The sequence below is a fragment of the Monodon monoceros genome, unplaced genomic scaffold (genome assembly GCF_005190385.1).
Source record: "Monodon monoceros isolate NGI ecotype Baffin Bay Population unplaced genomic scaffold, NGI_Narwhal_1 Super_Scaffold_10, whole genome shotgun sequence".
In the NCBI taxonomy this organism is placed as follows: domain Eukaryota; kingdom Metazoa; phylum Chordata; class Mammalia; order Artiodactyla; family Monodontidae; genus Monodon; species Monodon monoceros.
Genome location: NW_021703766.1, coordinates 18,338,835 through 18,350,314, shown reverse-complemented (window position 1 = coordinate 18,350,314; position 11,480 = coordinate 18,338,835). Strand labels below are relative to the sequence as shown.

The following is an 11,480-nucleotide window of genomic DNA, read 5'->3' as shown; positions in this document are numbered from 1 at the left end:
GAATACTTTGCTTCAATGATCATGGGAAGAAATGTTGGTGCAAGTAATTTGAATCATTGCTTGACAATACTAGCGTGGTGAAATGCATCTTTGTGTGTTTTGTTTATAGCACGTCTTCATTACCTCCACTAGACTGGCCTTTACCAACTCATTTTGGACAATATGAACTGAAAATAGAAGTGCAACCTAAAACTCATCATCGAGCCCATTATGAAACTGAAGGTAGCCGAGGAGCAGTGAAAGCGTCTACTGGGGGACATCCTGTTGTGAAGGTATGAGATTTTGGGGGTGTTTCTGCAGATACCATACATCTGTTAATGATACGGTCTATTCAGTCAGGTACTGCTGAGCCCGAAGAGAGAAAATTTTCAAACCTAGAAAGCTTACATTGAGGTTTTGTATCCTTGTTGATATAGCAGCACTTCCGCATTGAGGTTTTTTTTTTGCTAGGCTAAAAGATATTCTTCCTGGACTGACTCTCTAGAAACTCTGGGGAAAGATTATAATGGTCAAATAGTTGTTTTTCTGATCTAAAAAAGAAAAAATTGTGTTATGTTTATAAGTACAATACATGCTTGTTTAAAGTCCAAATAATACAGAAAAGTAGAAAGAATAAAGCAATAAAATACCTAAAATCTAACCCCTCAGAAATAAGCAGTTGTTAACATTTGATTAACATTCCAGATAATTCTCTATGTGTATGTTTAGTGGAAGACTAGATGGATGACTAGAAAAATGCATGGACTTTTTTTAAGGATAGGATTATGTTGAACCTCTTTGTAATTAATTTTTATTTGAATTTATTAGAAAATAAAACTAAAGTGAAATTATTATAATTATATAATATTCGAGTGTATAAAATATAATATGTAAGTTTTGACTCATAAGAATTGAATATTGGGCTTCCCTGGTGGCGCAGTGGTTGAGAGTCTGCCTGCCAATGCAGGGGACACGGGTTTGAGCCCTGGTCTGGGAAGATCCCACATGCTGCGGAGCAACTAGGCCCGTGAGCCACAACTACTGAGCCTGCGCGTCTGGAGCCTGTGCTCCGCAACAAGAGAGGCCGTGATAGTGAGAGGCCCGCGCACCGTGATGAAGAGTGGCCCCGGCTCGCCGCAACCAGAGAAAGCCCTCGCACAGAAACGAAGACCCAACACAGCCAAAAATAAATAAATAAATAAAAGTATTTTAAAAAAAAAAAGAATTGAATATTAACTTTAATTTTACTTGAATGAAACATTTAAAAAATGAAACAGAAATAAAACTATATGCGGGCTTCCCTGGTGGCTCAGTGGTTGAGAGTCCGCCTGCCGATGCAGGGGACACGGGTTCGTGCCCCGGTCTGGGAAGATCCCACATGCCGCGGAGCGGCTAGGCCCGTGGGCCATGGCCGCTGAGCCTGCGCGTCCGGAGCCTGTGCTCAGCAACGGGAGAGGCCACAACAGTGAGAGGCCCACGTACACTACCCTCTACCTCCTGAATTTTGATGCTTATATTATTCTTCCTTTCAGATCTATAGACATCTCCCTGCCTCATGTCCCACCACTCCTGTTATTTAGCTTAGTCCTATATGTGTAGATAGTTGGATTCAGTGATTACTACTAATTCTTTTTTATTTTTTCTTTTTCAAGTGTGTTTGTTTAAGGAGGGCTTTGGATTCTATATTCCTTGCATTCTTTCACGATTGAGAATGTTTATTTGTTGCCTTTATATACTCAAACATCAGAATGGCTATGTATAATAATCTTGATACTCATTTCTTTCTCAGTACTTGTCTTATGGCATTGGGTATTGTAGTGGAGAAATTAATTATATCTGAAGTAAATTTGAGCTAATACAGTTTATGGGCTATCATTTCCTATACCAGCCATGCTTTGTGATTTATTGTCATTATCTAAACATGTTTTATAGTTCTTGACAAGCAAACCTTTACATTTTAGGTGGGTTTTAAAATGACTTGTAGCAAGAAATGTCATTTCTAGAAAAAGAGATCAGATTTGTGGTTACCAGAGGCAGGGGGTTGGTGGGGGGGACTGGATGAGGGTAGTCAAAAGGTACAAACTTCCAGTTATAAGATAAATAAGTAGTGGGGATGTAATGTACAACATGGTGAATGTAGTTAACACTGTTGTATGGTATATTTGAAAGTTGCTAAGAGAGTAGTTCTCATCACAAGAAAACCCCCTCCCCCATATAACTGTATGAAGTCATGGATGTTAATTAAATTTATCATGGTAATCAGTTTGCAGTATGTGTAAATCAAGTAATTATGCTGTATACCTTAAATTTACAGTGCTGTATGTCAATTATAGCTCAATAAAACTGAAAGAAAAAAGGTCAGGAAAACTCAACATAGGAATTTTACCCTTTGTTATCAGTTACAGTTTGCTCTTAATGACAGCTTAATTTAGGAGAAGGTTTCTTTGCTTCATTTCTTGTATCTTTTTTTCTTTTCTTTTTCAGAAATTTTTAAAATTTATTTTTAAATGTTTATTATTTATTTTATTTAATTTATTTACTTTTGGCTGCGTTGTGTCTTAGTTGCAGCACGCGGGATCTTCATTGAGGCATGCAGGATTATTTGTTGTGGCATGCGGGCTCTTCATGGCTTCTCTAGCTGTGGCATGTGGCTTTTCTCTTCTCTAAGTGTAATTTTTTTTTTTTTTTTTTTTTTTTTGCGGTACGCGGGCCTCTCACTGTTGTGGCCTCTCCCGTTGCGGAGCACAGGCTCCGGACGCGCAGGCCCAGCAGCCATGGCCCACGGGCCCAGCCGCTCCACGGCATGTGGGATCCTCCCGGACCGGGGCACGAACCTGTGTCCCCTGCATCGGCAGGCGGACTCTCAACCACTGCGCCACCAGGGAAGCCCGGGTTTTCTCTTCTCTAGTTGTGATGCTCAGGCTGCAGGGCGCGCTTCGGCTCTGTAGTTGTGGTGCGCGGGTTCCAGAGCTCGTGGGCCCTGTAGTTTGCTGCACACAGGCTCTAGTTGAGGTGCGCGAGCTCAGTAGCTGTGGCATGTGGGCTTAGTTGCCCCACGACATGTGGAATCTTAGTTCCCTGACCAGGGATCGAACCAGAGTCCCCTGCATTGTAAGGTGGATTCTTTACCCCTGGACCACCAGGGAAGCCCCCCCAACCTTTGTTTATAAATGGCTGCACCAAGCAGCTTGTGAGGTCTCAGTTCCCGGACTAGGGATTGAACCCAGGCTCTGGCAGTGAAAGCACAGAGTCCTAACCACTGGGACTGCCAGGGAATTCCCCATTTCTTATATCTTTGTCTTTTGAAAGAAGTTATTTACAAGTGCTTAAATGAACAAAATCTTTTGGGAGTACAAGTGATTTGTTTCCACAGTATTCCTTTAATTAAAAACTGATTCCCTGCCAAAAAAAAACGGGGCTGGGGCGGGGGAATTCCCTGGCAGTCTGGTGGTTAGGACTCGGGTCCTTCCACTGCCAGGGCTCCCTGCTTAAAGGGAGACTAACACTTTGAATATTATCAGTGTTTTATATTCTCCTTGTGAGTGACTTATTTTTTTTTCTAACTTGTTTCTTTAGAAATTATATCATTCATTATACTTGAAATTACTTAACCAGAGTATGTCTGGAGATTGATGTTTCTTTTTCAGTCTTCCCCACTACCTCTGATGCTCCCTTTCAAGTTGAGATTCTTCCTTCCTGCAAGAAAAATTTTCTACATTATGTATCTGTATATTTCCTGTTCTATATGTTTTGTCTTTACTTCAGAGGCTCCAGTTACTATTCACATGTTGACTTCTTTGTCAGTCCTCCATATCTATGTTCTTTTCTCGGGATACTTTAATGTATTTTTTTTTTTTAGTAAACCTATTTATTTATTTATTTGTTCCTCCCTCCCTCCCTCTCTCCCTTCCTTCCTTCCTTCCTGCATTGGGTCTTCGTTGCTGCCCGTGGGCTTTCTCTAGTTGCGGCACGTGGGGGATGCTCTTCGTCGTGGTGCGCAGGCTTCTTATTGCGGTGGCTTCTCTTGTGGAGCACGGGCTCTATGCATGCGGGCTTCTGTAGTTGTGGCTTGCGGGCTCTAGAGCACAGGCTCAGTAGTTGTGGCCCACGGGCTTAGTTGCTCTGCGGCATGTGGGATCTTCCCAGACCAGGGCTCAAACCCGTGTCCCCTGCATTGGCAGGCGGATTCTTTTTTTTTTTTTTTGCGGTACTCGGGCCTTTCACTGTTGTGGCCTCTCCCATTGCGAGCACAGACTCCGGATGTGCAGGATCAGTGGCCATGGCTCACGGGCCCAGCCACTCTGTGGCATGTGGGATCTTCCCGGACCGGGGCACGAACCCGTGTCCCCTGCATCGGCAGGCGGACTCTCAACCACTGCGCCACCAGGGAAGCCCCCTGCGACTGTGTTTTGTTTTGATTTTTAAATTGGTTCCTTGGCTCCACTTACCACTCATTTGATATTTTATCATTATATTTGGTCTCATGATTTGTTGAATTTATATTCTTGAATCTTTTAGTGTGGAGCATTCACCAGCAGTCAATTTCTGTGTTCTGTTTCCTGTGTGTGTGTGTTGAGGGGAGGTTTTGTTTTCATTTTTATTGTATTTTCAACTGTCTTTTGCATAATTTCCTACATTTTTCCTTAAATAAAAACAAACCATGTATATTATGGTTGCCTAATTGCCTTGTCTTTTCCTCCCATTTTGTTTGAGAGCTTTGGTCTATAGCCTGAGGCGATTGGGGTAAAGAGGTAGAGAATTAGTTTAGGATAGGCCTTGTTGGGTTTGGCTGAAGAAAGTGAACAATATCATGTATGTGGCCCAGTCCCAGTATGTTAGTATGTATCATATTTTCATGAGTTTTGCTTGTTCCTCTTGTACAACACAGAGTTCTAGAAGACGTAAGCACTTCTGACCTTTTTTGCCTTTGCCAAAGGCCCTGGAGCAGAATGTAGGATCTTTTCTTCGTGAGGCAGAGTTTTTCCTTGACTTGCCTCAGAGTTGCCTACTTAGAACTTTGATCTACTTTGCTACAAATTAGTTCGCATTCTCTGCTATTTTATTTTCCCACTTTATTACTTTTATTCCATTAATTTACTCTTTAATTTTATTTGCTCACTTTTCCTATTACTGTTCCTGGTGAGTGAAGGTATGGATTGGCTAGCAGCTCTGCCACACTGCATCAGAGTCTTCTGTTTCACAGCCCTCAACCACCCCCTTGCCCTTTTGAAGTTTATAGCTCAAAGTTGTTCTTTGTTTGGTTATTACTGGTAGATTTTTGGCTGTTTCCTACCCCCCACACATATACATTTTGTTTATTTTGTTAGGTGTTAGGGGAAGAAGATTGTGATACTACTTCATTTCATTGTCTTTATCCAGAAGTTCTTTTTCTTTTTCTAATATCAAGAGGAAAATAAGCATTATATGATGAGAGCAGGTCATGCCAAATTGAAAAAGAAACATTCCTGATTGTACATACTCTACCACACTTGCAGAGCTGTATGCTTTGTATGGAACACTCTATTTGTGCATGCCCACTTCTGAGACCACATTTTTTCCACCAGCAGAGGTGGCCCCTCTCCAGGAACTAAGAAGAATATTTGTAAGATTTCTACACTATTCTGAGAATTTTTTTTTTAATTTTTAAATTTTATTTTACTTTTTTTAAACAGCAGGTCCTTGTTAGTCATCAGTTTTATACACATCAGTGTATACATGTCATCAGTTTTATACACATCAGTGTATACATGTCAATCCCAATCGCCCAATTCATTCACCACCACCACCACCCCACCACCACTTCCCCCCTTGGTGTCCATACGTTTGTTCTCTACATCTGTGTCTCAATTTCTGCCCTGCAAACTGCTTCATCTGTACCATTTTTCTAGGTTCCACATATATGCGTTAATATACAATATTTGTTTTTCTCATTCTGACTTACTTCATTCTGTATGAGAGTCTCTAGATCCATCCATGTCTCAACAAATGACCCAATTTTGTTCCCTTTTATGCCTGAGTAATATTCCATTGTATATATGTACCACATCTGCTTTATCCATTCGTCTGTTGATGGGCATTTAGGTTGCTTCCATGTCCTAGCTATTGTAAATAGTGCTGCAATGAACATTGGGGTGCATGCATCTTTTTGAATTATGGTTTTCTCTGGGTATACGCCCAGTAGTGGGATTCCTGGGTCATATGGTAATTCTATTTTTAGTTTTTTAAGGAACCTCCATACTGTTCCCCATAGTGGCTGTATCAATTTACATTCCCACCAACAGTGCAAGAGGGTTCCCTTTTCTCCACACCCTCTCCAGCATTTGTTGTTTGTAGATTTTCTGATGATGCCCATTCTAACTGGTGTGAAGTGATACCTCATTGTAGTTTTGATTTGCATTTCTCTAATAATTAGTGATGTTGAGCAGCATTTCATGTAATTCTTGGCCATCTGTATGTCTTCTTTGGAGAAATGTCTATTTAGGTCTTCTGCCCATTTTTAGATTGGGTTGTTTTTTTTTTTAATATTGAGCTTCATGAGCTGTTTATATAGTTTGGAAATTAATTCTTTGTCCGTTGATTCATTTTCAAATATTTTCTCCCATTCTGAGGGTTGTCTTTTCGTCTTGTTTATGGTTTCCTTTGCTGTGCAAAAGCTTTTAAGTTTCATTAGGTCCCATTTGCTTATTTTTGCTTTTATTTCCATTACTCTAAGAGGTGGATCAAAAAATACCTTGCTGTGATTTATATCAAAGAGTGTTGTTCCTATGTTTTCCTCTAAGAGTTTTATAGTGTCCGGTCTTACATTTAGGTCTAGAATCCATATTGAGTTTAGTTTTGTATGTGGTGTTAGGGAGTGTTCTAATTTCATTCTTTTACATGTAGCTGTCCAGTTTTCCCAGCACCACTTATTGAAGAGACTGTCTTTTCTCTATTGTATATCCTTGCCTCCTTTGTCATAGATTAGTTGACCATAGGTGCGTGGGTTTATCTCTGGGCTTTCTATCTTGTTCCATTGATCTGTGTTTCTGTTTTTGTGCCAGCACCCTATTGTCTTGATTACTGTAGCTTTGTAGTATAGTCTGAAGTCAGGGAGTCTTATTCCTCCCACTCTGTCTTTTTCCCTCAATACTGCTTTGGCTATTTGGGGTCTTTTGTGTCTCCATGCAAATTTTAAGATTTTTTATTCTAGTTCCGTAAAACATGCCATTGGTAATTTGATAGGGATTGCATTAAATCTGTAGATTGCTTTGGGTAGTATAGTCATTTTCACAATATTGATTCTTCCAATCCAAGAATATGGTATATCTCTCCATCTGTTGGTATCATCTTTAATTTCTTTCATCAGTTTCTTATAGTTTTCAACATACAGGTCTTTTGTCTCCCTAGGTAGGTTTATTCCTAGGTATTTTATTCTTTTTGTTGCAATGGTAAATGGGAGTGTTTCCTTAATTTCTTTTTCAAATTTTTCATCATTAGTGTATAGGAATTCAAGAGATTTCTGTGCATTAATTTTGTATCCTGCAACTTTACCGAATTCATTGATTAACTCTAGTAGTTTTCTGGTGGCATCTTTAGGATTCTGTATGTATAGTATCATGTCATCTGCAAACAGTGACAGTTTTACTTCTTCTTTTCCAATCTGTATTCCTTTTATTTATTTTTCTTCTCTGATTGCCGTGGCTAGAACTTCCAAAACTATGCTGAATAATAGTGGTGAGAGTGGACATCCTTGTCTTGTTCCTGATCTTAAGGAAGTGCTTTCAGTTTTTCACCATTGAGAATGATGTTTGCTGTGGGTTTGTCGTATATGGCCTTTATCATGTTGAGGTAGGTTCCCTCTTTGCCTGCTTTCTGGAGAGTTTTTATCATAAATGGGTGTTGAATTTTGTCAAAAGCTTTTTTCTGCATCTATTGAGATGATCATATGGTTTTTATTCTTCAGTTTGTTAATATGGTGTATCGCAGTGATTGATTTACGTATATTGAAGAATCCTTGCATCCCTGGGATAAATCCCACTTGATCATGGTGTATGATCCTTTTAATGTGTTGTTGGATTCTGTTTGCTAGTATTTTGTTGAGGATTTTTGCATCTATATTCATCAGTGATACTGGTCTGTAATTTTCTTTTTTTGTAGTATCTTTGTCTGGTTTTGATATCAGCGTGATGGTGGTCTCATAGAATGAGTTTGGGAGTGTTCCTTCCTCTGCAATTCTTTGGAAGAGTTTGAGAAGGATGAGTGTTAGCTCTTCTCTAAATGTTTGATAGAATTCACCTGTGAGTCCATCTGGTCCTGGACTTTTGTTTGTTGGAAGAGTTTTCATCACAGTTTCAATTTCATTACCTGTGATTGGTCTGTTCATATTTTCTATTTCTTCCTGGTTCAGTCTTGGAAGGTTATACCTTTCTAAGAATTTGTCTATTTCTTCCAGGTTGTCCATTTTATTGGCATAGAGTTGCTTGTAGTAGTCTCTTAGGATGCTTTGTATTTCTGCAGTGTCTGTTGTAACTTCTCCTTTTTCTTATCTAATTTTATTGATTTGAGTCCTCTCTCTCTTTTTCTTGATGAGTCTGGCTAATGGTTTATCAATTTTGTTTATCTTCTCAAAGAACCAGCTTTTCGTTTTATTGATATTTGCTATTGTTTTCTTTGTTTCTATTTCATTTATTTCTGCTCTGATCTTTATGATTTCTTTCCTTCTGCTAACTTTGGGTTTTGTTTGTTCTTCTTTCTCTAGTTCCTTTAGGTGTAAGGTTAGATTGTTTATTTGAAATTTTTCTTGTTTCTTGAGGTAGGCTTGTATAGCTATAAACTTCCCTCTTAGAACTGCTTTTGCTGCATCCCATAGGTTTTGGATCATCGTGTTTTCATTTTCATTTGTCTCTAGGTATTTTTTGATTTCCTATTGATTTCTTTGTTATTTAGTAACATATTGTTTAGCCCCCTTGTGTTTGTGTTTTTTTACGTTTTTTTCCCTGTAATTCATTTCTAATCTCATAGCGTTGTGGTCAGAAAAGATGCTTGATATGATTTCAAGTTTCTTAAATTTACTGAGGCTTGATTTGTGACCCAAGATGTGATCTATCCTGGAGAATGTTCTGTGCACACTTGAGAAGAAAGTGTAATCGCTGTTTCTGGATGGAATGTCGTATAAATATCAATGAAATCTATCTGGTCTATTGTGTCATTTAAAGCTTCTGTTTCTTTATTTATTTTCATTTTGTATGATCTGTCCATTGGTGTAAGTGAGGTGTTAAAGTCTGCCACTATTATTGTGTTACTGTCGATTTCCTCTTTTATAGCTTTTAGCAGTTGCCTTATGTATTGAGGTGCTCCTGTGTTGCGTGCATATATATTTATAATTGTTATATCTTCTTGGATTGATCCCTTCATCATTATGTAGTGTCCTTCCTTGTCTCTTGTAACATTCTTTATTTTAAAGTCTGTTTTATCTGATATGAGTATTGCTACTCCGGCTTTCTTTTGATTTCCATTTGCATGGAATATCTTTTTCCATCCCCTCACTTTCAGTCTGAATGTGTCCCTAGGTCTGAAGTGGGTCTCTTGTAGACAGCATATAGATGGGTCTTGTTTTTGTATCCATTCAGCAAGCCTGTGTCTTTTGGTTGGAGCATTTAGTCCATTCACATTTAAGGTAATTATCGATATGTATGTTCCTATGACCATTTTCTGAATTGTTTGGGGTTTGTTTTTGTAGGTCCTTTTCTTCTCTTGTGTTTCCCACTTAGAGAAGTTCCTTCACCATTAGTTGTACAGCTGTTTTGGTGGTGCTGAATTCTGTTATCTTTTGCTTGTCTGTAAAGCTTTTGATTTCTCCATCGAATCTGAATGAGATCCTTGCTGGGTAGAGTAATCTTGGTTGTAGGTTCTTCCCTTTCATCACTTTAACTATATCATGCCATTCCCTTCTGGCTTGTAGAGTTTCTGCTGAGAAATCAGCTGTTAACCTTATGGGAGTTCCCTTATATGTTATTTGTCATTTTTCCCTTGCTGCTTTCAATAATTTTTCTTTGTCTTTAATTTTTGCCAATTTGATTACTATGTGTCTCAGCGTGTTTCTCTTTGGGTTTATCCTGTATGAGACCCTCTGTGCTTCCTGAACTTGGGTGGCTATTTCCTTTCCCATGTTAGGGAAGTTTTTAACTATAATCTCTTCAGATATTTTCTCTGGTCCTTTCTCTTTCTGTCCTCCTTCTGGGACCCCTGTAATGCAAATGTTGCGTTTAATGTTGTCCCAGAGGTCTCTTAGGCTGTCTTCATTTTTTTTCATTCTTTTCTTTATTCTGTTCCACAGCAATGAATTCCACCATTCTGTCTTCCAGGTCACTTATCCATTCTTCTGCCTCAGTTATTCTGCTATTGATTCCTTCTGGTGTGGTTTTCATTTCAGTTATTGTATTGTTCATCTCTGTTTGTTTGTTCTTTAATTCTTCTAGGTCTTTGTTAAACATTTCTTGCATCTTCTCAATCTTTGCCTCCATTCTTGTTCCAAGGTTCTGGATCATCTTCACTATCATTCTTCTGAAATCTTTTTCTGGAAGGTTGCCTATCTCCACTTCATTTAGTTGTTTTTCTGGGGTTTTATCTTGTTCCTTCATCTGGTACATAGCCCTCTGCCTTTTCATCTTGTCTATCTTTCTGTGAATGTGGTTTTTGTTCCACAGGCCGCAAGATTGTAGTTCTTCTTGCTTCTGCTGTCTGCCCTCTGGTGGATGAGGCTGTCTAAGAGGCTTGTGTAAGTTTACTGATGGTAGGGACTGGATGTTCTGAGAATTATTTAATATTCAGAAAGAGAAAGAGGATGACACCAATTGCCATTCCAGACCAATCTGACCATTACACATAAGAGTGGTGTGCTTGGTTCTCAAGCCTGGGAAAAATGCCTTGATTTTTTTCTGTATGTGCAGACTTGTAAAAAATGTTTTACTGCTGTATGGGAATGCATCATTAAAGTACACAAATATTAACATGTATAGCTCAATGAAATTTTCATACACACACAGACAAACGCACACACATACTCACGCACACGTAAAACTACAAACAGGTTAAGATATAGAATGTTTTAAGCACGCCAGAAGACTCCCTTGTGCCCTTCCCAGTTTATATCTTCCAACCAAAGGTAACTGTGCTTCTGACCATTTATTATCATTGATTAGTTTTTTTATTCATGAGTTGCTAATAAATGGACTCATACAAAATGTTCTGTTTTCTGTCTAGCTTCATTTATTCAACACAGGAGCATGAAATTCATCCAGTTTGGGTTTTTTTGTAGTTTGAAAAAAATTGCTGTATAATATTCCATCGTATGAATTTACTACAATTTCTTTATCTGTCGTTCTGTTCATTGGCACTTGGTTTGTGTCCAGTTTTCATATATCATGAGTAAAGCCGTTGTATGCTTTTTTTCACACATATCTTTTGATGGATGAAGCATTCACATGTTTTTGGTATATGTTTATATGTCTCAGAGTGCAATT

At 38.8% G+C, this 11,480-nt stretch overlaps 1 protein-coding gene across 3 annotated transcripts in view; it reads left to right on the top strand.

Annotated features, from left to right (window-relative positions):
* Nucleotides 1–11,480, top strand: part of NFATC3 (nuclear factor of activated T cells 3) — a 133,089-nt gene that overhangs the window by 47,101 nt on the left and 74,508 nt on the right. For all 3 annotated transcript variants that reach the window (XM_029245848.1, XM_029245832.1, XM_029245840.1), the window contains exon 3: nucleotides 110–272. In XM_029245848.1, the coding sequence (XP_029101681.1) occupies nucleotides 110–272 (163 nt within the window). The remainder of the gene's footprint in view (nucleotides 1–109; nucleotides 273–11,480) is intronic.